This window comes from Ciconia boyciana, chromosome 20, assembly GCF_034638445.1.
Source record: "Ciconia boyciana chromosome 20, ASM3463844v1, whole genome shotgun sequence".
Lineage (NCBI taxonomy): Eukaryota > Metazoa > Chordata > Aves > Ciconiiformes > Ciconiidae > Ciconia > Ciconia boyciana.
The window spans coordinates 428,584-454,625 of NC_132953.1; the positions used below are offsets into that span (position 1 = coordinate 428,584).

The following is a 26,042-nucleotide window of genomic DNA, read 5'->3' on the forward strand; positions in this document are numbered from 1 at the left end:
TGCCACAGGACTGGCATTGGGGACATCCCTTTGGGGACACACCAGCAGAGGGTACATCCCTTTGGGGACAAGCTGGCATTGGGGACACCCCTTTGGGGACACAGGGAAGAGCTGGCATTGGGGACATCCCTTTGGGGACACACCAGCAGAGGGTACACCCCTTTGGGGCACGCTGACGAGCTGGAATGGGGGACATCCCTTTGGGGACATGCTGGCAGCAGGGACACCCCTTTGGGGACTCGGTGAAGAGGTGACATTGGGGACACCCCTTTGGGGACACCCCAGCAGCGGGTACATCCCTTTGGGGACACGCCACAGCGCTGGCAGTGGGTCCATCCCTTCGGGGTCACGCTGCAGAGCTGGCCTTGGGGACATCCCCCTGGGGACAGGCAGCGGTGACAAAGCAGCCTGCGGTCCCCTTCCTGCCCCCGCCCCGCCCCGCCGCCAGCCCCTAATCCCCGCCATTAGAAGGGGACAATTACGGCCCCTGATTGCCCCCGGGCCGCTCTCCCGCCAGACGCGCTGCAGCGGGCAGGAGCGGGCAGGAGCAGGCAGGAGGGGGCAGGAGCGGGCAGGAGCAGGCAGGAGGGGGCAGGAGGGGGTAGGAGCGGGCAGGAGCAGGCAGGAGGGGGCAGGAGGGGGTAGGAGCGGGCAGGAGCGGGCAGGAGCAGGCAGGAGCGGGCAGGAGCGGGCAGGAGGGGGCAGGAGCAGGCAGGAGCGGGCAGGAGTAGGCAGGAGCGGGCAGGAGCGGGCAGGAGCGGGCAGGAGCAGGCAGGAGCGGGCAGGAAGGGGCAGGAGCGGGCAGGAGCGGGCAGGAGCGGGCAGGAGTAGGCAGGAGCGGGCAGGAGGGGGCAGGAGCAGGCAGGAGGGGGCAGGAGCAGACAGGAGGGGGCAGGAGCGGGCAGGAGGGGGCAGGAACGGGCAGGAGCGGGCAGAGGCGGGCAGGAGCGGGCAGAGGCGGGCAGGAGCGGGCAGGAGCAGGCAGGAGCGGGCAGGAGTGGGTAGGAGCGGGCAGGAGTGGGCAGGAGCGGGCAGGAGCAGGCAGGAGCGGGCAGGAGGGGGCAGGAGCGGGCAGGAACGGGCAGGAGCGGGCAGGAGCGGGCAGGAGGGGGTAGGAGCAGGCAGGAGGGGGCAGGAGGGGTAGGAGCGGGCAGGAGGGGGCAGGAGCGGGCAGGAGGGGGTAAGAGCAGGCAGGAGGGGGCAGGAGCAGGCAGGAGCGGGCAGGAACGGGCAGGAACGGGCAGGAGGGGGTAGGAGCGGGCAGGAGGGGGCAGGAGCGGGCAGGAGGGGGTAGGAGCAGGCAGGAGGGGGCAGGAGGGGGTAGGAGCGGGCAGGAGGGGGCAGGAGCGGGCAGGAGGGGGCAGGAGCAGGCAAGAGCAGGCAAGAGCAGGCAGGAGCAGGCAGGAGCAGGCAGGAGCGGGCAGCCCCCCCATTTGTTTAACCAATTAAAGCGTTTAATTAACAAGCCTGGGCGAGCCACGCCAATCCTGACCGGGACCCCGAAACCTCGGGGGGGGTAGCGGGGGTTTTGGGCGGGGGTCCGGCCAGGGCGAGGCTCCCGCCGCTCCTTAGGCTTGGCTCAGCGAAGAGTTGGGGCGCAGCTGGGCCAGGCCCCCTCCCCTCGTTAGCGGCCCCCAAAGCTCATCAATCAGGGCCCCCCCGGCCCAGCCCCGTTAATTGGGACCCCGGCGGGCGAGGGGCCGCGGCGGGCAGCGGGGTGGGGGGCAGCGACTGCCGTGCGCCCTGGTCCCCCGAAAATGAGGGGGTCTTGGTCCCCCGAAAATGAGGGGAGCCCCCCCCGCCATCTGGGGGTGCCCAGGCGCGGGGCGGGGGGTGCTCAGCCCTGGTTTGGGGGGATGCTGAGACCCCGTACGTGGGGGTGCTCAGCCCCGATGCATGCGGGAGGCTCAGCCCCGATGTTTGGGGGTGCTCAGCCCCAATAAATGGGGGGTGCCCAGCCCCAGTATAAGGGGGATGCTCGATTGGGATTTTGGGGGTGCTCAGCCCCGTTTGGGGGTGCTCAGCCCCAGTAAATGGGGGGTGCCCAGCCCCAGTATAAGGGGGATGCTCGATCGGGATTTTGGGGGTGCTCAGCCCCGTTTGGGGGTGCTCAGCCCCAATAAATGGGGGTGCCCAGCCCCAGTAAGAGGGGGATGCTCGATCGGGATATTTGGGGGTGCTCAGCCCCGTTTGGGGGTGCTCAGCCCCAATAAGAAGGGGATGCTCGATTGGGATTTTGGGGGTGCTCAGCCCCAGTAAGAGGGGGATGCTCGATCGGGATTTTGGGGGTGCTCAGCCCCGTTTGGGGGTGCTCAGCCCCAGTAAGAGGGGGATGCTCGATCGGGATATTTGGGGGTGCTCAGCCCCAATGCATGGGGGAGGCTCAGCCCCAGTCTGTGGGCTCAGCCCCAACAAATGGGGGGTGCCCAGCCCCAGGGTTAGGAAGGGTTTGGGGTGTCTCTGCCCCGTGGGGGCTGGGGGGACTCGGCCTGTGAGGGGTCCCGGAGCCACGCCCCCTGCCGGAGCCACGCCCACTCGCGGGAGCCACGCCCACTGCCCGGGCCCTCACCCCGTGAGCCGAGCCCCGACCCCCCTCCCCTCCCCCGGCCCTGGCCACGCCTCCTTCCGCGAAGCCCCGCCCCATCCGGACAGCCCCGTCCCGCCTCCCTCCTTGCCCACGCCCACTTTCTCATGGCCACGCCCCCTTTGGCGGCTCCCACACCCCCTCGCGCGGCCACGCCCCCTTGCGGCACTCCCCGCCCCTACGCGCCGCGAACACGCCCCCTTCGCGCCGAGCCACGCCCCCGCAGCCGCTCTCCCCGGCGGTGACCACGCCTCCCTCTTTGACCGCGCCCCCGGCGGCGGCGGCACGTGCTCTTCCCCCACCCCCGCCGCCACCGCCCCTCCGCGGGGCTGCCGGAAGTCCCTCCCGCCGGGGGAGCCCCCCGTCACTTCCGCCCGCTCGGTCCGGCATCTCCAATATGGCGGCGTCCTGCGGCTCCTCGCAGCTCCCGGCCGCCGAGCCGCCGCTGAAGATCCCCAAGATGGAGGTGCTGTCGCCGGGCTCGCCGGGAGCGCTGAGCGACGGCAACCCCAGCCTCTCCGACCCCTCCACCCCCAGCGGCGCCTCCCCCCTCGGCCCGGGGCCGGGGCCGGCAGCCGGCGGGGCCGGGCTGGGGGGCGGCGGCGGCGGCGGGGCGGGGGGCCGCGGCGGGGCCTCGCCCTCCGTCTCCTTCTCGCCGGGCGGCGCCGCCGCCGCCGCCGCCGCCGCCGCTTGCCGGGGGATGTCCTGGACGCCGGCGGAGACCAACGCGCTGATCGCCGTCTGGGGCAACGAGCGGCTGGTGGAGGCGCGGTACCAGCAGCTGGAGGGCGCCGGCACCGTCTTCGGCAGCAAGGCCCCCGGGCCCGCCATGTACGAGCGCGTCTCCCGCGCCCTGGCCGAGCTGGGCTACGAGCGCACCCCCTCCCAGTGCCGGGAGCGCATCAAGGTACCCCCGCGGGGGGCGGGCGGCTCGTCCCCGGGGAGGGGAGGGCCGGACCAGGTGGCCCCGGGCTCAGCCGCCCGCCGGCCTGCGGGTGGGCGGTCTCCCGGGGCGTCTTTTGGCCCTGGGGTGGGGGGCAGACCCCGCAGGGTCTCCCCGTGCGAGCCGTTCTCTGGAGCATCCTTTGGCCCTGGGCGCGGGGTCGTTGCGTCCCCAGGGCTCGGCCCGTCCTTTGGCCCGGGGCGTGGGGGCATCGCGTCCCCGGAGCTCGATCCCTTCGGGATCTCCCCTGCAGCATCCTTTGGTCCTGGCTGTGGGCACCCCCTGGGCTCAGCCCATCCTTTGGCCTTGGCTTTGGGGGCACCGCGTCCCCTGGGCTCAGCCTTTCGGGGGCTCTCCATGCCGGCAGCTTTCCAGAGCATCCTGTGGCCCTGAGTGCGAGGCACCCGGTCCCCTGGGATCACCCCGTCAGGCTCTCCCCATGCAGGCAGCTTTCCGGACCATTCTCTGGCCCCAGCTGTGGGCGTCCCCTGGGCTCAGCCCATCCTTTGCCCCTGGGTGTGAGGCACCCTGCTCCCTGGGCTCAGCCACCTGGCTCCCGGCAGCACCCACTTGGCATCTCCTAGCCCGCAGCAGGCTGGGTGCCACGTCCTGTGGGTTCAGCCCTCACACCCGCAGCCTCCAGCAGCATCTTTCAGACCCGGGTGCTGCATCCTTTGGGTTCAGCCACTCAGTTCCCCTTGCGTGGGTGGGCTGCGGCAGCATCTTTTGGTCCTGAGTGACGGGGACGACACAGCGTCCCAGCCGTTCGTGTCCCCTCGCGTGGTCAGCCCCCAGCAGCATCCTTTCCCCTGGGTTTTTGGGGCACCGCATCCCCTGGGTTGCCTCCTTTGGCCCCAAGTGTGGTGGGTGGGCACCGTGGCCCTGGGTGGGTTGACTCAGTCCCTTTATGTGTCCTCCAGCATCTTCTGGCTGTCAGGGGGTGGCTCTAGCTGCTCCCTCAAGCCCCCACGGGAAAAGAGGGCTCCCAGTTACTCCAGTAACGAGGGGTGGCTCAGGCTCCGGTTGCCCTCTTGCACTGGTGGCTCCCTCCTTTGCTTTGGAGTTGCTTTACGGGGTACAACATCATCCCCTGGCTCGCACCAGAGAGTGCTGCGTGCTCTTTAATAGTTGGGCTGCGTTTCCTCTGGCGGCAGGTTTTAAAGAGGGATCTTCCCAGTTGCATCATTCCCTGGGGAAAAGGGAAAGGTTGGGTTTGGTGTCCGGCTTGGGAGCAGCCGCTCCGCGCATCCCACTTTTATGAAGAGGAGATATTTGGAGGGGCCGTGGATGGGGTGGGAATCGCTGCGGGGGTTCAGTTTATAAACGTGAATGAAGCTTGGAAGGGCGAATTGAACTCTCCGAGCTCCCTCCGGCTTTTATTTTCCCCTTTCATGACCCATTAGGCCACCCGTGCAGCTGCTTAAAACGTCGATTGATTAAAAAAGTAACATCTTGTCATTGCTAGGGATCAAGAGGCTGTTTGTTTCTCTGTTCCTCTTCTCATCCATAAAATACAGCTGTGCCAGCCCAGCTAGGCTGGGATTCTCCAGGTTTATGTGCCCGGGCCGCCTTTGATTTGCAAAATATGTGAAATAAGGGATTCTGCAGTATCGAGGATGCTTGGGAATAAGTGAGAGACTCGCCCTTCAATCCCTGGTAATTAGAACAGCCTTCGTCTCTGAAAGTAGGTGGTCAAAACGAAGCAACCCTCCTTCCTCTGGCCGTTTTAATTTCTTAATGTATTTTCCTCGTGTTATCTCGTTGACTCCGTGTATTTGCTGCTCAGCGATTTATTTCCCTTGAGCGCAGCCAAATGTTTTTTGAGAGGAACGTTGCTGCACCATGAAACCTCTTTGAGTCCCCCGTTTTCTCGGCGGCTTTCAAGGTGCCGATTGCTTAAATCGGTTCTTCTGCAAAACTTCGGGCTTTGCCAGAGGCTGATGCACGATGGCAGAGTTACTTGTGGCGGTTTGGCTTTGTCTGCGACTCCGATGGTTTCGTGTTGTGGTGAGAGTTCATGCAGTGGCTGTAGAGGACCGCTACCCCAATTTTGGCCTCAGGCTCTGCAGCCATTAATGCTTTGGGGGATGCTAAGCAGGTTGTAAGGAGAAGTCTCGCTATTAAAGCAGCCCAGAATGGGCTGTTTGGCTTCAGACGATGGTTTTGGATGGAGCTGCTGGCGAGTTGTGGCTGCTTCAGGGCCAGAGCAAGCGTTTTGGTGACCACTGGAAGATCCTATCCTCCCAGCGGTTTGTGAGCTTCTTGCGGAGGAGGACTTCTCCCCCTTTCCCTTAAGAAGTGATGCTTGAACACATCTTTGCCCCTGACGTGTTCAAGCTTGAAAGAAACCACACATCACATACGTATCAAACAGCGTAGAGGCAATAAAAGAGCACAAGGCAATTTATCACCTTGCAATGGCTCCGAGAGCAGCTCTTGACAGACCTGTTAGATGTTTCTGGATCAACACGCGATACGTCGGGGCGGACTCTTCTTCGATACCGTAACGTCTGGTTGAAAGGTCCGGCTGGAAGGGGATTGTCCGCTTTCCATCCACGTGCTGTCCTGTGCCAGTAGTCATTCACAGGTTGGCCTCTCCTCGGGCTGTCTGCCGGGTGAAGAACAGCCGTTCGGCATCAGTTGTGTCCAGCGCCCGACACCCGTCGTGCTGTTGCCTGAGCTTTTGCATATCCTGGATCCCCACCGCGAGGATCTTCGTCGGTGCAGTCATCTGGAGGCGCAAAAATGTGGCTTTTTCCAAAGCCTTCAGGTTCGCAGTAGGTTTTTCACTAGGATGGCTGTGAAACAAGCACTCATCGAAAGCTGGGGTTTCTCGTGAGAGCCGAGAGCTGACTTTGTTACGGGGATTATTGAGATCGTTGCGGTAGCCGCCGCCAACCTTAAAATCCCAATTTTTCTAGAAGACCAGGTGGAATCGGCTGCTCGACTCTTTAATGCTCGACTGAGAGTGAAAATCGCTCCTGGGTGTGGAGGGGTCAATGCCTGAAGTCACCGTTAAGACAGAGTAGGACGACCGGAACAAGGGAAGCTCACAGGCATTTTGTAGTCCTCCACTATCGGCTCTCTGAGCTGAAAGCAGAGCCGGGGAGATGGTGATGATGGAGCACTTGGCTCCCTCTTCCATTTATTATCCATAATGCTCCATATTGCCATGATTTTATATACTTTGACTTAATGCCCATCAAGGGAGAGTAGCGTGCGGATTTGCTGATGTATTATAAATGTAAATCGTGCTTAAAACATATCGGATTCAACTTATTTTATAAATGCGTTTTAGATAAGAACTCAATACTGGCTTTCGTCAGGACACCTGCCTTTCCTGGACTCGGCCAGATCTTGACGAGCGAGTTAGAAATGAGCTGGAAAGGAAAAAGTCAATTCCGAAGAAGAAAGTTTTCCAGTTGTGTCGCATAGATGCATTCTCTCCTAATTCAAACAGGATGCAAAGTAAGGTCCCGGTTCAGATTTTCGTCTGTCTCTTAACATCTGCATATGCTTTTCTGCACATAAGCAGTGCTGGCCTGCAAGCTGGGAACGAGACCGCTGTTGGGTTTGAGCCACTCTGGAAGTGTCTGTTTCAAATTTAGGGATTCACACGTAACCGTTCCAGCAGCTTTTCCTGGTTCCTTCCTTTGGAAAGAGACCTTGAATCCGACTTTGTGGCTCTGAGGTCGGTGGATTGGTGGGTTTTGCAATCGGGAGCTGCAGGAGGATTGAAACGTCTCGATTTTTGCCTGTTGGGTTCCTGAAAAAGCTGTCTTGTGCTCTGTAGTTTCCTCATCCTGTTGTATCCTTAATCCTTGCTTATTTAGTAATATATTCTGAATGTCCGTACGACGCGTAGCTCTCGTTAAGAGTCATTTACTAAAGCGCACGTGCTTTTCATCCAGAACTACTCCTATTTCCTAAGTACGTTCACGGTCAAGGATTTAGCCTGGTTTGTGTATCCTGAAACTCATCACCTCTCTGCAGCAGCGCGTGGAGAGCCTGGAAGTTTTAAGGTTTGACCTTAGCTCTGGTGTTTTAAGGCAGGTGATGGAATATTTGGCAAAACCCTTTCCGGATTTGCGTGCTGGTTTTGTGCCCTTCGCCTGGCGACGTTGTTTCAGCCAGAGAGCAGGAGGTTAGCTGTTAACTCGAGTGCCTTTAAGCACAGAAAACAAGCCGTCCCCTCATGCCCTGAAGTTGCCGTATAAGGCCAAAAGCCGACGTATCCAGTATATATTCTTTGAGATTGCTTTCCATCGGGTAATACGCTGGGACATCATCGTTTCATCCTCTTCCAGCCTTTGCGCGTGGCTGCAAGGTAGGGGGATGCCCTGGGAAAATGCAGGTGAGCTCAGGTTTTACAGTTGCTGCTGCCCAGTGCAGAGCTGTGTGAGTCAAGGGTAATTTTCAGGCAATAAAGGCGCGTTTTATTTTAAAGGAGTGTTCTTAAAATAACGTGCTCCAGGTGTTTTTTTCAACACTGGATCTTATGCATTTTTTAAATCTGCGGAAGAATGTCTGCTTCTGTTGCACGCATCTTTCTTCATCGAAGGTGGAATCAAAGACTCGCTCTCCTGTCGGCGCTTTGCTTGGCCGAGCTGCGAGAGCATTTCTGTGCTAGAAATTCACTGGCTGCAGTGGCAGCTAGCGAGCCTTTGTCAAGCAGAAAGAAATCCCTCCTTAAAAGTTGCCGTTCAGCAGCGGGAGACTGTTACAATGAATTCGGGGGCATTTTTAACATGTCATTTCTTCAGCTACCGTGGAAATGCGGGTTCTGCTTTTATTTTGCAAGAAAGCCACTGAAATTTGTTCGTCTCTCCCCGGAGTCGGTGCCAAGCCATTTATTCAGAGGAGCAGCTCCAACATCTAACTCCAGGCTGCAGGAATTCACGAGTCCCGCTGCCGATCGCAAACCCGCTCCCCTGGTGTTGGATTTTCTGTATGTAGCGACCCCTTTCTCACCCCGGATGGGTGACTGGAGGTTTCTGCTGGGTTGTGGTTGTCCGCTAAGTGTGTAATTTATTTTTCAAAGGAAGACGCTGGTTAAACACTCAGAGAGAATGTAGACACAAAGGGGAGAAGCGAATGCCGCGAACCCACATGAAACGGGAAAGAATGAAAAATTATGCCTGAATATCAGCCGTCGGTGTTCTCTTGCTTTAAGCTATATGTAAAGCGATGACGACAGGGACTTATTTGTCATGGGGCTGTGGTTTTAGCTGCTTTACGATGTAAACGATCTATTTTTAAATCTTACGTGAAGTTGTTTTTAAGGAATGAAAAGCTGCGCTAACTAGCCTATCTCAGAAGCCACACTTGCCGTAATCTAGTTTGACCTCCTGCGTGATACGGGAGATTGGATTTCACCCAGCATTTCATCGTTAGGTCCAATAACCTTGAGCAGAGCGGCTGTCTTTTAATTTGAAGATCTCAGATGATGGAGCATCGGTACATTTTGTAGCAGCCAGCCAACTGTCCACCTTCAAAACAGCTTTGCCTTCTCTTTCTTTTGAGTGCATTTTATCTTTATCTTGTATTTGTTATCTCAGGCCCAGATCCTTGTCCGGGTAGCTCTACCAGCTGCGATGTGTGCAGGCGGTGTTCAAGTTACCTCCGGATCTTTCTTTGGCTTAAATAGATTCAGATACGCCGGGTTTTCCAGGCTGAGTCGTTTCTTGTCGTTCCTTGAATCCTCTCCAGCAGCCCAGTTTCTCGCTGGAGGATCTCTCGGGCCCCGGTAGGTGAGAGCAACTTTCTGTTGACGTTTATAAGCTGGAAAAAATAAACTCTTCAGTGACAAAGAACAGATTTATTTGTTTTACTCCTTCTTGGATGTATTGTGGGGCTGCAGTTGAGGACCATCTCTGGGAGGAGAGCGTCACGTGGAGTGAACCCTCTTGCAGAGCAGCTCCCTCCAATCTCTTCGGCCGGGGTATCTGCAGAGCGGTGTCGTGCCGGTAGGAATCTCTCTTGCTTTGCATGTGCCGCAGGGTCTTTACTGTCCAGTGGCTTCTGCAGCCGTGTTGTGAGTCTGTAATACTCTGGTCTGGTTGTTCTGGAGTACCTGGGTCATCCACCGCTCATTGCATGGGCGCAAAATGATTCCCAGAGGGAGCTGGGAGCGAGCCGGCAGGTTATCCTGTTGAGACAGAAACAGCTGATGGCCAGGAACTCATTGCTGAAGGACAAACTTGCTAAACTTGAACATTAAATCTCAGTTTGGGAGATTTGTGAACATTAAATCTCAGTTTGGGAGCATGCAGTTTTGCCCTGTTGTGCTCCTTGACTATGGAGGACTTGGGAAGGTGTTAAAAATCCTCCTTCTGATTTTTATCACTTGCCCTTAGCCAGCACACGCAGGCAGGTGGAAATTTTGGGCATCCCGTTGGCATCGGTTATTGCAGAGGCTCCTTTGACGTCAGGAAAGAGCGGCAGTGGCAGTGATGCAGGAGGTGCTGGAGGGTTGGTTGTGGATTTGTATTTATTTTAAAAGCAACTGGATGCACCTGAAACGCTCGGCAGAATGAAGCTGGTATGAGAGCGTACAGCTTCAAGCACCGGTGTGGGGGCGGATTTGCTTTCATTACTCTTCCCGGCTACGCTCCATCCTGCTAAGTCTATAAATTTGGGGGCCAAGTAGGTGACGCTCTGCGGACTGCTGTGGTCTCACCAGTTACCAACCCTTGACCGCTGGTCCTGGTGAAAACTGGAGTTAAAGCCACCTTTGGTATTTTATTTCCAGCTTTTCCCACAGATTTAGATATTGCTCTCCACTGAGAAACTTTTCTCAACGCAGCTGAAAGCAAGTGGCATGGACCTTCCTCTAGAGACACCCGGCCCTGGATGGGCAACGACACGCTGCTAGGATGGTGTTGTCCATAAAGTTTTTTAGCTTTCTGAACTACGGGAGAAGTTTCTCCCGTGGTGCCACCCGCATTGAGCTTTCTGCCGCTCGGCTGAAGCTTGTTTTGGAGAGGAGCGTTTTTCCTCCCACCTGCGGGAGGGTTTGTGCTGCTCTTCGTCTTCCGGGGGGGCTTGTGGCCTCGCTCTGCCCATTCATTTGAGAGCGAGAACCAGGAGGGATTTGAATCTGTGTGGTCTCTCGTGGCTTGCTGATAGCAGAGATGGGACCTCTTGAGTACATCTCGGACCTCTTTGGTCCAGACTGCTGCACTTTGGGCTTTCCTTGAAAGGCAGGCTTTGTGGGTGGCATAAAGATGTTTGTCTTGATCGCAGCGGATATGTGAAACTTCAAGTTTGCTTTTAGGAATGAGCGTGTTTCCGAAGGCAAGTCTACTCAAGCGTGGCCTTCGTTGCTCTAAAGTAAGTAATGAGGGGGTTTAAACGCTGGTTTTGAGCAGGTCATGCCAGGAGTAGGTTGAACCTTACTCGTGCGTCTCTGCAAGCTGAGCTCTGTCTGTAGGACGCATCACACACGGAATCGTGTAGGTTGGAAAAGACCTTTAAGATCATCGAGTCCAACAATAAACCTAACACTACCAAGACCACCGCTAAATCCTAAATCCACACCATCCGTCCCGTCTAAACTCTTTACAGAGCCAAAAGTCGTTGGCTGTGGTGGGTATGGGCACAGCAGAGGGTTTTGCTGGTCTGCCTTCTCCGGCTCTAACTAGTTACTCTTCTTTTCCTCCAGTGCTGTCTTAAACCAGGAGCTCAGCACGTCGGGAGATGGAGGTGCCCAGCCATCTGCCTTTCCACAGGCAGTACTGGAGAGTTTCTTCTCTCTAGATGTCTAGCCCGATTAGCATCAAATCCCTGAGAAGGGTATGAATAATTTTATTCTCAGCTCTCTAATAGCAGCAGCCGATGGAGCATCTTCGCAGGTGGCTATTTTGAGACGCGAGGTGTAGCCCGCTGCCGCTGCGGGGCAGTTCATCGTCTCCTGGCACTGCGTATCCCTGCATGACTTCCTCACCCGGCCGGGCTGCGCCTCGTTATACCCCAGCTTCGTTCCCTCTTGGTCGCTGGCAAAGTCCTGCCTCATCTAGGCTGACCTCTGCAATTGGCTGTAGCGCTTCTGTAAATAATTCCTGTCCAGGCAAGAGCTTATCTTTTAAAATATATTTAATTGTGATTTAGAAATCGGCAGTGGTGGAAAATCCGCTGCGGTTTTTTGTTAGGTTCTAGCTCTGGCTAACTAACCCCACTTAAAAACACGTGCCTTACTTGACATCCCTTGTCTGTGTCTTCTAGGGTGACTTTGCTTCTTCAAGTCATTGTCCAAAGAGATCTCTGGTTCCTATCTCCATCAGGTGATCAGCTTGTCTCTGTTCCCCCTTGCCACCCTTCTCCTCTCGGGACATTCCCATCGCTTTCCGTGTTCCGTACCGGAGACCTTTGGGCCAGAGCCAAATCCTTCAGGAAGTCCCTGTGCGTTCGGGCACACCGGGATACGATCGAGGCTTCGCTTTTCGGTGCAAAGCATGATTTATTTTGACTGCCGGCGTGCGGCAGATGTGCAGCCACCTGTGGGGCTGGAGCCTCTGCAGACCGGTCCGCGGCAGCTCCTGCAGTGCACGCCTGCGAAGTTTTAAGGGCAGGTGTGCACGAGGCTGCTCGTGTTTTGCGGAGGAGCGTTACGACTTGGTGTCTCGTGTCGGAGACACGTCGAAGTCGTCAGCTACCTTTCTGCAGTGGTGTATGGCTCTCTTGAGAGTTTAAGGTGCTCTGTCTTCTCCTTTTATTCTGGATGGACCACAGAAAAAGGGCTTCCTGTGGCGATATCCCATGTAAGTCTCATGCTGTCCTGCCTTGCACACACCTTTTAAGCTAAAAGTTCATGAGCTAGCGAGTTGAGCAGAGCTATCAGACTACTGTAGACAGTTCTGTTTCCTTGTGGCCCACCAACCAACTCAGGAATGAAGATTTCAAGAGCTTTCACTGTGCTGGTCATCCCTACGTGCTCTACAGCCACTCCAGGTTTCAAAAGCCCTTTCTTTTGTCCCAGTGTAGTTACATCTCATGTTGCTTGCGAGTATCCTGGCACAAAGAGGAAGGAAGCTATTTGATACTGCCGTTCTTAATTCGGGACATAAAGCCAAGAGCTCCTCTCTCCCGTTAAGCATCTTCGGAGCTGAACGTTGTGCTAAGTGCTGCTCTGTGCCATCGGGACCCCTTCTAGGCCAGCTGCTATCATTTAATAGACTTAAATAGATTAATGTGAACACGCCTGCAGGCCACCTAACTGCTCTGCGGAGCCCGTAGCGTCTCGCTGAGTAAGAGTACGTCTCAGATCAGGGATCTGGAGTTTCTTGTGTTGGGCCGTCTCTGGGGTTATACATAAAAAGCTCAATGTGGTGTGGTTCTTCCTCATCGTATTTTTTTGCTGGGACGAGGACTGTGTCTACAGCCTTCCTCAGAGTCGCTTCCTAAGGCTTTTCTGACCAGTGTTTCTGACCGTCATGCTGCAGTTCCTGCAGAGTGATCGGTTCTCCTGTGGCTTCACTTGTAGAGAAGGTGAGGGCTCGTAAGTTAGAAATGGTGGGAAGATCCACGCTGAGCTTTTTGACTGTCTCCTCCTTTGGATTTCATAATTGTAAATTAAGCGGGGATAATCTGTCTTCGTATTGCAGGCAGTGTTGCAGAACAATAAGCAAAAGCCTCGGTCTCTTCCAGTCTGTGCAGTCACTGGGCAGTTATCAGGTCTGTTTTCAGTTACTTGTCCTAAATTTACTGGTTTCTTGTCTATCTGTATCAATATATGTATGTGCACTTTAGGAACCACGGAGCAGGAGTTGAGCTGGACACCGAGAGGAGTAGAGGAGGTGCGTAAGAAAAACCTCGATCTTAAATCTTGGCCATCAGAATAACCTGCTGGGAGAAAAGTATCGGAACCATTGAGTGCTATAAAACGTCCCGGGGAGGTTTCCTAAAGTCTGAGCAATTGTTTAGGTCTTACCAGGGTCTCTGAAGAAAATTGTTGTGGGACGTGCGGGCAGCTGCAGAGGGAGAGCCATCGGTCTGGTCCACCTCACCCCTGCCGCGCAGAAGCCTGTGGGCATCTGTGAAACGGAGCTGACCCGTGTTATTCGGAGGTGAACATCACTTAGAAAAGTGGTAGGGACTGGCCGTTGGAGAAGCCGGGGAATGCCTCCGAGAAGGAAGAGCTAGCAGGAGTCTTGATTCTCCAGGAAACAAGACCGAGGAGCCACCACCTGCTTGGCCACGGGCCTTCTGGTGCTTTTGAAAGCACCAAATTTTAGCTTATCTCACTCAAATTTTAGATTATCTGTTGCCAGAAGCAGAGGTAAAAGGTGGCTTGCGCAGCCAGGTCCAGAAGCATCGAGGCAGTAACCTCAAAAGTACTCTTGACTTGCAAGAGTAATGAGCAATGAGAGTATTGCTCATTTATTTTTGCCTCCCTTTTTGCGTTGCTCCCTTTAATTCTTGTAGTAGTCTCCAGTGACTAGATACTAACTTATTTTCATGGCAAAATAAGCCAGTGTGCAGCCTGAACGAAACAGGTAATTACTACTAGGCTACCTACCCAGTGTGAGATACTCAATAACTCCATCGGTAGGAAGAGTTGTTTGAAGCACACGCTTAAAATAGAGCGAGTGGCTGCGCATGTCGAGCGTTCCCAAGAGGGTTTGGCCGAGGGTATTGATGTTTTTGGTTAACTGCGCTGGAGACGGTTTGTTTAGCTTAAAGACTGCTAATAAAATCAGCTAGAGGCTCTAAATCTGCGATGGCTCTAAAACTCCGATAGATAAGCCGGGGCAGATGTAAGAACTGGGGTTTGGGAAATATATTTCAAAAAATCTGACTTGGGTGGATTTTGGAAAGAGTCTGGGTGTGAAACGAGAGTTTGCCCATATCACTCGGTGAGATTTGAGCTGAAAGGAGAGAAATTGGAGTGAAAAAGCTGGGTGATGCATCCTCCAATGTGCTTTTCCTCTGAAAGGCAAGCCGGGCAAACCGGACCGCTTAAAACTGCCTCGATGTTCCCAAGGCGTTCTTGTTGCTGAATTTTAGCAACCAAATTTAGCTCTGTACCCCCAGCCCTAGGGAACCCAATCTTCCTCCAGTGAATATTAACAGGTTTCTTGGCCGGGTCTTTGGTTCCAGGTTGACGTAGCCGGTTATTTTCTACCCCGCTTGCAGACGGAAACTTAAAATTTGCTGGTGTCCACCCAAAGAGGATCTGCCCGTTTATCCCAAGAGGTAGCGAAGGCAAAATTGGGCAGGGTTCCACCTTAAACCACTGAATAACTCTGGTGCTTATTGCTGCCTGTGTGTTTATATGTTGGGGGTTTTTTTAAATTATTATTTATTCTATTTTGTGTTCTTTTTGTGTGTGTTTTGTTCTTTGAAACAGCCGGGTAAAACTGACTTGCTGCTTAGCAGTTTTGCTTCTGCCCCCAGGGCTCTGAATATCACGAGGAAACTGGTTAGAAATGTATTCCTTTCCCGCTGATGCTGTTAAACCAGTATATGAGGAGCATTAGGTAGGTTTGAGCTTTCTGGAGATGTAAAGGTTCCTTTTGGGGGAAAAAACAAGCGGTTTTTGCAATGATGTGTGCTTGAAAGTCCCTTACAGTTCTCCTCCAGAAAGCAAGGCGGCAGGACTAGCTCTTCCCAAATTAATGCCTCTTTTGAACTCCAGAGGTGGCTTTGCCATTCAAGCTGGAACCTGAGCAATCAAATAAATTTAATATGAAAAAAAATGTTTTCTAGCACTCTACCAATCCAAAAACCATCAAGAACCAGCAAACCTGGGGCACATCATTATCTTTCAAGTGTAGAGTAGAATTAAAACCACATTGAGGGATGCTCAAGAGGTTGGTTTTTTTTACCCCCAAGTAGTTGTGTGTTGCTCGAGATTAGGGGGGAAATGTGGACGGAAATCGTAGGTTTATACAGCTTTGCCTCGCTGTCACGCAGCGAGCCTGATGCGCTGGCTCGGCCGTCAGTGCGGGATGCTAAAGGGATCACCAAAAGTGGACCAGGGTTTTGCATCTGTCTGTCTGGGAGGTTTCGGCCTCAGCAGTGTTTTAAAGACTTATTAGACAGAGCCGCCTTAGTATTGTTTCTTACTTAATGCTTGATATCGAAGTCTGGGAATTTGGAGCATTATTGATTTGACCTCTTTTAAATTTCAGCAGCTTCACAAGAGACAGAGTGAGTTAGTAAGGAATGCAAAATATGTAAGTAATATATATTTTCCTAGCTGAATAGCTTAGGCATATACATTTTGTACCTTGTGTCTTCTTACCACAGTAAGGAAGGTTGGACCGTCTTTGCTTTGGGGGACTCTTCTTTCTCTTTTCCTTTCTCTCTTCTCCCCGCTTCACCTTCTCCAAGCTGTGGGCACAACACCAGCTCTGCTTTCTCCTCCTCGTAGTAGGTGTGCATTTTCTTGGCTCGTTGGTATCTCTGACTGGGGGTCTCTTGGTATTTTTATTTATTCCCCCCCCCCCCCCAATGTTACATAGCAGATCTGGGGATTTTTTTTTTTTGTGAAGTGGGGAAGAGAATAAATCGCCCGAGTTAAATCTGATGAACCTGTCGCTGCTACGCAACTTTGTCCTGTGTCGTAGATGTTAACGCTAAATCGCTGCAGCCGGAACGTCAGATACGTACAATGCTTCCTGGCGGGCGTAGATTAATTTGGGAGCATTGCATTTAGCCCGTGAGCGTGGGGCAAATACTGATCAGCAGAAATAAAAAAAAAACCAACCCTAAACTCTGCCTAGCAGCCGTGTAACTGTCTGCAAGTGAATGTGTGCTCTTCCAACCCGCCGCCGCCTGATTAACGTGCGTTTTTCTGTCTTAGACCCTTCGCAGGTGCTACAGCCGCGTGAAGGAGCATGGAGTTGGGAAGAGGAAAAGCAGCTACACGTTCGAACAGCTGGAGCAGGTGTTTGGGCAGGGAGGATGGGACTCCCAGCCCTGCCAGCCCGTCCTCATCAACAGCAGCGGCTTGTACCAGGAGCTGGAGTCGGACGGCAGCACGATGGAGGAGTATTCGCAAGAGGACTGGGGAAACCACAGTCAGGATCTTCATTGCTACCAGACCGGCGAACAGGAGTTGGGTAAGAAATCCCGTCTTGGCACATCTCCGTCCTCTGGTTTTACCTGTGCTCTGCGCTCATTCCTCTCTCACACATACGTATCTCAGTACCAGCTTCCATGTTTCGGACATAACGTGCTCTAGATGCTAAACACCTGATGACCTTGGGGAGAAAAGGGAAAGAAATTCCCCAGTTCCTCCTCAAAAGCAAACCGTGGTTCCCGAGGTATTTTAGGATCAGGACTTGAGTTTAAAGAGCCTAGCAAGAGGAAAGAAGGGCCAGAAACAGTGGAGGAGGAGGTGGCAACATGTTCCCTGTGTCTCCTTCCCTGCTCAGTTCTGCTTCCCCTCGTGGGATCAGGGAGATATTTTCCCTTTCAGTGGTACCCTCCTTTGGAGGTCCTTGGGCACCAGCTGAGCCCGTGGGTTACCGTTCAAACACCGGGCACTTAAATTACGAACAGGACTTCGGACCGCTGCTATTAATAAATGTTGCTCCTTCTTCCTACATACCCTAACTGGTATGTTTGTTTTAAATATATAAGTATGCTTATATCCAGATGTATGGCCTTTTTTAAATAAAAAAAAAAGCAAGCACGCTCACATTCCAGGATTGAGACCTAAACCGAGCTCCTCCACATGCTTTTCTTGCCTGAATTATTGGTGTGTCTGCATAAGAATCAATATATTAATTAATTTGGAGATTTGGTTGTTGCCTGTGGCGTATTGAACTTTGTCAAACGGAGCACGGTACCACATTCTTGATGGAAAATGCACGCCACTCCGAGCAGTTTTGTGAAGAAGTGGGTTTCTTTAAGTGTATTTATATCTCTTGAGCCACCGATCTTACGGGTGCGCGTTCCTCCCTTGGCTGAGCAAGGGGGTTGTTTTCACGGCAGAAACTTTACGTCGATCAAATTCAGTGGAGACCCAAGCGAAGCGGTAGTTGGAAGGTGAATTGGCTAAAGGCTCTCGGTGTGATGGGGTGGTTTTCCCCTCGTGATTTGTAGGCTGAAACAGGGAGGGGAGAGGCAGTCACGTATCTGTACGCATCTGTGTTCAGGGGACTGGTGAGTTGGGATGCTTTGAAAGAGGCTTAAATCGCAGTTTAACATTAAAATTTGCAAGCTGGCTGTTAACCGCATTCCGTTTCTCTCAGACTTCTTCCCCGGGGGATTTAAAAGTCAGAAATATGTGGGAGAGAAACGGTGGGGAGAAGACGGCGGGTTACAAAACGTATGTAAACGATGGCTAATTCTATCTAGGTTGACTCATTCTGGGGAGTCAAACTGCGGTCTCCTGGTTTGTCACCGTTTTCCTTCAGCCGCATTGGAGAGGTTTGTGTGCGCTTGGGCTGACGATATTCTGAACGTTCAGAGAAGTTATGAGAAAAGCACTTAGCACACAACATCCAAATGGAATACAGATGCATTCGTTCTGGTGCTTGCTCTTCAAGTCTGCCACTGAAAGCAGAATAGCCTTTTTTTCTTTCTTTTTCCTTTTTTTTTTTTAACAATGTCGGTTGCAATTAAATTGATTGGTGATTTAATAGTGGGAATTGTAGTCTTGTCCTTCAAAGGTTTTGCACTTGCAGAGACAGATTCAGATCATAACTGATCACATCGCTTCCAAGCAAAAAGCAATAATATTCAGTTACGGAGGATTTAGGAAGTGGAGCCGTCTCGTGCAGAACTTAGCGGATTGCCTGGCTTAGAAAGCAAATGAGATTTAATTTTTTTTAAATTTTTTGTTAATTTCAGCCTTAAAAAAAAAAAAAGGGCAGTCCCAGGAATGTTATTTAAAATATAATTATGTGTTGGAATTTTACCTTTCAGATGAAATGCCTACCACAAAAAGAACATTAAAGATAAAACAGGAATCTTCAGAAGACACGCAGTAAGTAATTTATGAATGTTTTACCCTGGAATGTGTTTCCTTGGGGATGTTGTGCAGGAGGGGAGGATATTTGAAACTTCTGATTATAATTATAAATACATTGTGCAAGACTATTCATACAGTTGAATCTGCTTTATGCATTATTCCAGTTACCTCAGAACATCTGAAAAGCTTCACAACTCTGTCTCTTCTTGGCTGCATCACTCAGCAGGCGAAACAAGACTTACTACATGAATGCAAGGACTTAAAACGCGGATAAAATAGACATCAGATTCCTTAGGGATGTGCGTGGGCAGGCTGCGGGTATCGTGACATGAGGCCAAACTCGTGGATCTATTTGTAATCTGGGTTGGTTTTTTTTTTTTTCCCATCTGCCTGAAGTTTGCCCCTTTGGACATAAGGAAAAAAAGAGAATATAGGAGGAGTGGAGGAAAGAAAGAGTGAGAAGAGGGACGCAGCACCCCGGTAGTAGTGTGTGCTGTTGGCTTGGTGTGAGTAATGCTTGCAAGGAAAGTTCATGCATTTCCCCTCCTTGGTGGGAAGGCATGCCAAAGCTTGTGATTTTTTTTTTATTATTATTATTTTATAACTTTCCAGAGCTGACTTGTAACCTTTTGGATCGGTTTAATCTGACGAGTACTGGAGCGTTTCGAATGCTTTGAGCATGTGAATCTCCCTTGCCTCGCCAAGAATAACACAGAACGTTTCGAAAAAATCAAAGGAATTGTGCCGTATTTACTCAGACCAGGGCTCCTTTCTTCCAACCTTCAGGGTTTTAAAACCCAGAGGGTGGTTGTAGATCTGTCTGCGATGGGAGCGAGCCATCCAAATTGGCTCGCAGACCCTTCTGGGTGGGTTCCACGCACGAGCTCCCCCGCCAGTGACTCGTAGTGTCATCTGAAGTCAAGCTGGTATTTCCTATGCTGGAAAATGAGCTTCTGTAGGGTAGGAAGTCATCGGCACTGTATACGGCTACTGTATACGTAGCATCCCTGGTTAGTAATACAACAGAGGCTTTTTACTGTAACTAAAGGAAAAAAATCCTCCAAAACCTAAAAAAATAAAAATAATTTTTAAAAAGCTTCCATTGTAATGACCTAGCTTCGTCAAACTCCTCACTTCAGGTGGATTTTCACGGTACCCAAAGGTGACTTCTTTCTTAACGTGGAGCAAATTCAGTTTAGTGACTCAAGGATGACCTGGAAAAAAATAGCTTTTTTCAGTGTAAACATGATTATCGCCTCTTTGAACAGTTTTTTAGGACTGTTGTGGGATAATCTTACCTTTCAAGGCGTGCTTTAGGGAATTGCATTGAAAATAATCCTGTATTTTCAGAGGTGGAGGCTCGGACTGCCTGAATCTTCTCTTCCAGGTTTTGTTGTGTGGATGGCTGGCTGGATTAGATTTGGCAGATTAGACTTTGCAGAGTTTTGTGGTCGTTTCCCCCCCGCCCCCCCCCCAAGTTCCCTCTAAAATGCACAGAAGGCTCTGAACTCTCGGGCGTTTTGTGAAGCGTGTGGGTGATAAACCCATCTTCCATGCTCAGCGGAAGCACAAAGCATCTTCCAACACAGATTTGCTGAAAATTACTTTTTTCCCCCCCCACTATGAGAGCAAAAACTTTTAAACTGACTTCGTAGATTAAAAGCAGTCAGGAGAAGCGTGGCTGATACAAAGATAAGCTGGGTATGTATTTATTATCTTCAAAAAAATAGAATTGCGTCTATTCTTAACATCTGCAGATGATAAATAGATGCCAAACTTTTTTCACCTCTTTGGCCAGCGTTTTAAAATACGTATCACTTACTTCAAAGAAGGTAGGGCTTCAGTTCGTCTGCGTTCTTGGTCACGTGCAGCTTGCCAGCAGAAATAATCTCAATAAAATCGGAGGGAGCGGCAGTGCATTCAGATTCTTTGCTGAACCTTGTGCTGCGATTTTGGACCCGGAGAAATTACGGTGTGGCGATGCTGGACTATAAGCATGTGTATTGCTAAAAATCTTGTCTTTGTTTATCCCTTTCCCTCCCCTGGGATTTTGGAAGGATTTTTGGAAGGATTTTTTGGAGCTAAGCAGCTTGCCGAAAACCACGGGAGCAGATGTGCACCATGACACTATTTTCCTAGCAGAGAGGGTGGGAGAGAGCCGCTAAGATGCTTGCTGTAGGAAACGTATCATGGAGCTCTCGGAGCACTGGAATTTATTCTGGCTCTTCTTTTCCTGATAAAACACACACGTGTGAATCCGCTGTCGCTATCGACTGACCGCAAACCTGCAGAAAGGGAGGGAGCTCACGTTGCTCCTGCTGCCTGTGAGGGGTTCGGCTGCTCCTGCCAGCCCGGCCAGCGCCGAGACCTGATCGTGCACCAACAAACCCAACGCCTGCTATCTCTGAGCAAGCCGCACAGCACGTTAGCACGGACAGCGCTGCCTCTCTTAGCTTCAGGTAGTAAATAACTGGCCTCCAAAGACATATGAGGACTTCCTGTGTTTCCTGGATTGCCTTATTTTTGGCGGCGTAGGAAGCGAAGAGCGAGAGGTAAGCTGTGTCCGGCTCCCGTGCTCCATCAGCTGGACTCTCCTTCCCCGCGTCGGCTCTGCTGTTGCATCCCCTTGGCACGCTGCTGCCTCCAAATAAACCGTTTTGAAAAGTGAAACGCTACTTAAGACTCTGTTCTGCTATTTTAAATGTATTTGAGGGGCGGTTTTATTCACTGCGGGCTTTGTGAAGATGAACTAGAACAAGCCTGGGGAGCTGGGTCCTTCACTGAAACCAGCTGTTTCGGCCTCTTTGAAGTCTGCTTTTGTTTGGAAACAGTGCCTTAGAACGACTTCACACCACGTCTCATCTCGCATCTTTCCTCATTTGAATTGCAAAAGCTTCCGAGGAGAAAGAAATGCAGATGGCCGGTCTCCAGCGCGGAGGTCATGGTTTGACGATAGGGTAAAATCCAGCTCTAGGGCACCTTCTGCAGATGAAAAATGAGATTGCTCTGTGACACACAGTGCTGACGCAGGGTAAACCCTCTGCTAGCTCAGATTTTTCTACTGAAAAATAAATAATAGTAACAATTTGACTCTTACTGCTTCTGCCTCTGCTTGGATGAGTCGCAGAGATGCCGGATAGAGCCTGGGAAGGGGTGAAGCTCAGCGGGGCGGCTGCCGAGCCGTCGAGTCCTGGTGTAAGCGGGAAGAGGAGATGCTAAAACCGAAAAGCAGAGCTTTTTAACATTTCTTTTTCCCTGTGTGCTCGAAGCGATGGATTCCCTCCATGGAAAGCCCTTCTCCTCTCTCATACGCGAGGTGCTGCTGGAGATCATCTCTAGTGAAATTATTCCTCTTCCCAGCAGGAGCAGTTTTGAGTGACTAATTTTTTTTTCACCAGAGCTTCAGCTCTATTTTTTGCCGAACTAAACTTAGTGAGCGTATTTATAGTGTAATTAATAAAGGTGGGGGCTTTTTTTTTTTTTTTTGGTTCTTAGCTCTGTTCCTCCACTGTTGAATGAAAATCTACCCACGCTGCTTTCTCCTGTTGGGTTTGGATGGGACTGCTTGCTTTAAATTGAGCTCAGCTGTCTGTCTGGAGTCGAATGAGTGTATAACAGCGGTGAAACAGCCCTGGGCCGAGCCAGCGCTTACCGGGTCCCCTTGTCTGTCTGGTCCCCTCGTCCCCTGAAGGTGACTTTCCCCTTCCAAAAGCCTAAAAAAAAGACAATTTCCAAGCGTAGCCATGCTGTGCTGCTCAGCATCTGAAGAAGCATCAGAGAAGCTGTAAAGAAGCTTTGAAACAGTCCAGACTTGTATCGCCGCGGTGTTTGTATGTAAATATAAACGGATTTGGGGTAAATACGTGTTTTTCTTGTACGGTGTTTCTCTCCTCGCCTTCTCCTTTGCTGCTAGGCAGGGGGACGTGGGAATGACTCCTCAGAAGGAACTTAAAATAAGCAACGGGAGTTTTTGAAAGCCCCTGGCTCGAACACAGCTCTGTTTTGCCAAGCAGGTCCCCTCCTTGGTGCTCTAGAAACTCAGTTAGGCTCTGACCGTGGCGGAGATGCCCTTGCCAAAGTGCCTTTTCAGGTCTATCCGGGAATCTTCTGCCGTGGTTGCTGCTGCTAGATGGTTAAGATCGGCGGTGTGCTGATGGATACGGTCCCTCCCGTCACCGTGAGGAGTGTGGAATCTCAGCCTGGATTGCTCAGACCTGGTCTTGGGGGGCTTGGACACCCCACCTGAGGCTTGCAGAGCTGGTGTGCGTCAAGCTGCTCGATGCAGTGCTCTGTGGTCCCCAGCCCAGTGCCTTCAGCCTGCCCTGGAGGCATCAGGTGGCCTAAAGGACAACCAGTGCTTGGAGAACCTTCCCAAAAATCACGTGCATTATATTTACACCTACGAAAGTGGATTTTTTGAGATGAGAGGTCGTGAGGTTGGACCTCTCCAGCACCGTGGAAAGGGTCAGCAGTTGCCAAACCCTTTTTCTTTGCACCCTTTTATCAATATGGTGGAAAAAGAGACTTTCCGATCCACATGGGGATTTATTGGGCAGAAACACAACTGCCGGCATCTCAACCCCGGGCGTATCCTTGCGCCGTTGGTGGGATGTCGTATCTGCTCTTGCTTCAAGACCTCCGTGTCCCTCACCAGCCTCACGCCCTAACTCCACCGGGCAGCTGTTGGGAAAGGCTGATTTTAGGGAGTTCAGGTGATCTTCGTGAACGCAGCGAAGGAGCCCACAAGAGGAAGGAAGTCCACGCGTGCCCCGCCGAAGAAAACCGGTGTCACTTGGAGCAGGGGCTAAAGCAGCAGCGTGTTCTCCTGGTGGGACGTGGGAGGAGGAAAGATCCTCTTGGGGATGCGGTGACCCCCATGCGATGGCGGTTCAGCCGTACAGATGCAGCGCAGCAGATAAAAGGGAAGAGAGCTGCGTGGAGCGAGCTTTTACATCCCGTTGGTTGGACCGAGAGAGATTTCTCCGTTGCCAAACGAGTGGCGTTATCTTCCTACGGCTTTGATTATAGAACAATAACTCCGAAAATGAGTCGTTCCTCCCTACGAGCTAATTATGCCCCAAGCGTCTCATTCATCCTGGAGGAAGCTGTTCCAGCTCGCTTCAGGCGCACGCGAATGCTCTCTCCTGATCGCTTAGCGAAGTGTAAATCCCCGCTGGGGAAACACGCTTTGATGCCGGCGGCGTTACCGGGAGCGAGAAGAAATCTTTGGAAACGCGGGGATTTCTTTCTTGGATATCCAGAGAGGTTTCTGCTGTCCATCGCGCTGCGGGTTATGGCATCGGTTGTGTCCGGACGCCGGTCATCTTCACCGGCGTCTTCTCCTCCGTGGGGTCGGTCCCTTGAGCCGTGTTTCTGATCCAGTGCTGGGACCGAGCCTTTCGGAGCGGCTTGGCGCTTGCTTTGTGTTTTTTATAATTGCAGCCCCGTTCTCTGGCGTTAATTTTGGAGTAATGACGAGGTGGAAGTGTTTTGAGTGGCGGTTGCAACTTAGGGATGCGGCTCCGGTCGCCTGCGACGGACCGCGTGCCGATGGCAACGCACGGCCGTAAAGAATAACCCGGTAACTGAGTTTGCGTCTATTTAGCGGCACCAGAGACGCGTTTCCTTGCAGTCCAGGTCCAGGTAGGAGCAGGACATTTCCACCCCTGGTTTTTGGGGAGTTGGTAAGAGCAGAAATCTTTCCTCGGAAGCTGAACTTGGGGATTTATCAGCTCTCGCTTTCTTTACCGGCTTGCCTCCTGCAGCGCTTTTTGCATGAACTCTCATTTCCAGCCGAGATTGTAGTTTGCCTGAGATATTGGAAGGAGTTTGGGTTGGGTTTTTCTTTGGTTTTGCTGAGATTAATTAAAAAAAAACCCCTATCAGTGTGGCGTCGTAATCCGTGAACTCACCTAATATAGAGCATATATCGTAACAAAATGCCCCCCACCTAAAAAGCAGCCACGAAAGCTGGAAGGGATTAATATTTTCCGAAGGTCGGTGCGTTCGCCGGGATGGCTTTGCAGCTCCCGTTTACTGATGCCTTTATCCTTCTCTCCGTGTTTTTTAATTTCCAGGAAGCGCGACGTCATGCAGAACATTATGCAAATTTTGGAGTCGGTCCAGTTGAAGTGGGAGCTGTTTCAGAGCTGGACGGACTTCTCCAGGCTCCATCTTTCTAACAAACTGGCCATTTTTGGCATCGGTTACAACACCCGCTGGAAGGAGGATATTCGTTACCACTACGCGGAGATCAGCTCGCAGGTACCCCTCGGCAAGCGGCTCCGGGAATATTTCAACTCGGAAAAACCCGAGGGTCGGGTTATCATGACCAGAGTGCAGAAAATGAACTGGAAAAACGTTTATTACAAATTCCTGGAGATCACCATCAGCGAAGCCAGGTGCCTCGAGCTGCACATGGAGATCGACTGGATACCCATCGCTCACTCCAAACCCACCGGAGGAAACGTCGTTCAGTATTTATTACCGGGAGGGATCCCCAAAAGCCCCGGCTTGTACGCCATCGGTTACGAAGAGTGCCACGAGAAACCCCCCTCCCCTCTCGCCGAGCACAGGGGGCCCGATCCCGGCAATGAGACTCAAGGGGAGCTGGAGGTCCCTTCGCCGCAAGCCTCCCTCCGGGTGGATATGGAATCCGCCCGGATTATCTACTGTTACCTCGGCATCGCCGAGGTCCGGACTCTCCAGCAGTGCCTGTTTTTACACTTTCAGGCAAACACCAAAACCTTCAGCAAAGATTGGGTCGGGATCAACGCCTTTTTATCTCAGAACTGCGTCGTAGAGCCCGGCGTGTCGCCCAAATCCATCTACATCAAATTTGTGGAAGTGGAGAGGGATTTTCTTTCCGCCGGCTCTTTGGTAGAGTGCCTGGAAAAAGCCATCGGATACCCCTTAAAATTTAACAACTGAGTCTCGTCCTTCATAAGGATTAGGGCTTTCGGCCCCTTTTTTTCCATCTCGCTACCAGACGCTTTCGGATCCTGTCCGTTCACAGCCGGGCAAGTCGGACTTTTCCGCCTGGAAACGAGTTTTGGGGTGATAAGAGGCTTGCGGGGCGCTTTCCACGAGCCCATCCCCAGCGAGCGAGCCCGTCCCGGCTCTCTTGCCGGACGGACCGGCCGGTTTTCCTACCGGAGCGGCGTGGCGAGGAGAAGCCCCCGGCCCGTGCAACGACTGTAGGTACATTCCACATCGGACAAGTGCGTACACGTGGCGTTTTCATACGAAAAGCTGGTTTTTTTGGTTTTTCTTTATTCCACGGTGTCTCATTTTTACGCATCCGTCTCTCTCTTAAGTGTTATTACGGATCTGAATAAATAAGCAATAGATAACGGCAAGTTAAACCTTGAATCACGTTAAAGGAGACTGTTTTTCAAAACCACCCTTAGATACTATTGTATATAATTTAGAACTTCACTTTTTTCACCCGTCAAGTGTTCTCCTCTCTCCGAACAGTGTTGCCTGCAAAAAGACTTTGGTTTCTGTGATGTATTCCACTTTACTAGTAGCGATGCCATATCCGCTTTTATTTTATTTTATTTTTTTAACATTAAAATAATTCCTGGCCTTTT

The 26,042-nt window shown here is 52.2% G+C and overlaps 1 protein-coding gene across 7 annotated transcripts; it reads left to right on the plus strand.

The window, feature by feature from the left end:
* The first annotated feature begins 2,957 nt into the window (after nucleotides 1-2,957).
* On the plus strand, nucleotides 2,958-26,042 carry MSANTD2 (Myb/SANT DNA binding domain containing 2). Of its 7 annotated transcripts, none has more exons than XR_012045914.1 (5): nucleotides 2,958-3,491; nucleotides 13,130-13,321; nucleotides 14,922-15,004; nucleotides 15,659-15,703; nucleotides 16,333-16,410. XR_012045914.1 is itself a non-coding variant. In XM_072884614.1 (5 exons), the coding sequence occupies exons 1-5, from the start codon at nucleotides 2,982-2,984 to the stop codon at nucleotides 25,378-25,380; spliced, it is 1,728 nt and encodes a 575-aa protein (XP_072740715.1). In that variant the 5' UTR covers nucleotides 2,958-2,981; the 3' UTR covers nucleotides 25,381-26,042. The 7 variants fall into 7 exon arrangements, 6 of the variants coding, with proteins under 6 accessions (XP_072740715.1, XP_072740717.1, XP_072740716.1 ...); XM_072884614.1 differs by lacking the exons at nucleotides 13,130-13,321; nucleotides 14,922-15,004 and adding exons at nucleotides 18,405-18,465; nucleotides 24,528-26,042 and having other exon boundaries at nucleotides 16,333-16,591; XM_072884616.1 differs by lacking the exons at nucleotides 13,130-13,321; nucleotides 14,922-15,004 and adding exons at nucleotides 18,405-18,465; nucleotides 18,615-24,463 and having other exon boundaries at nucleotides 16,333-16,591.

What these genes read in the sequence shown, in the direction of transcription:
- MSANTD2 (XM_072884614.1), top strand. Translation starts at nt 2,982, where the DNA reads ATGGCGGCGTCCTGCGGCTCCTCGCAGCTCCCGGCCGCCGAGCCGCCG. An exon ending in AGTGCCGGGAGCGCATCAAG is followed by an intron (nt 3,492 to 15,658) that starts GTACCCCCGCGG and finishes TTTAAATTTCAG; the next exon opens with CAGCTTCACAAGAGACAGAG. An exon ending in TAGTAAGGAATGCAAAATAT is followed by an intron (nt 15,704 to 16,332) that starts GTAAGTAATATA and finishes TTTCTGTCTTAG; the next exon opens with ACCCTTCGCAGGTGCTACAG.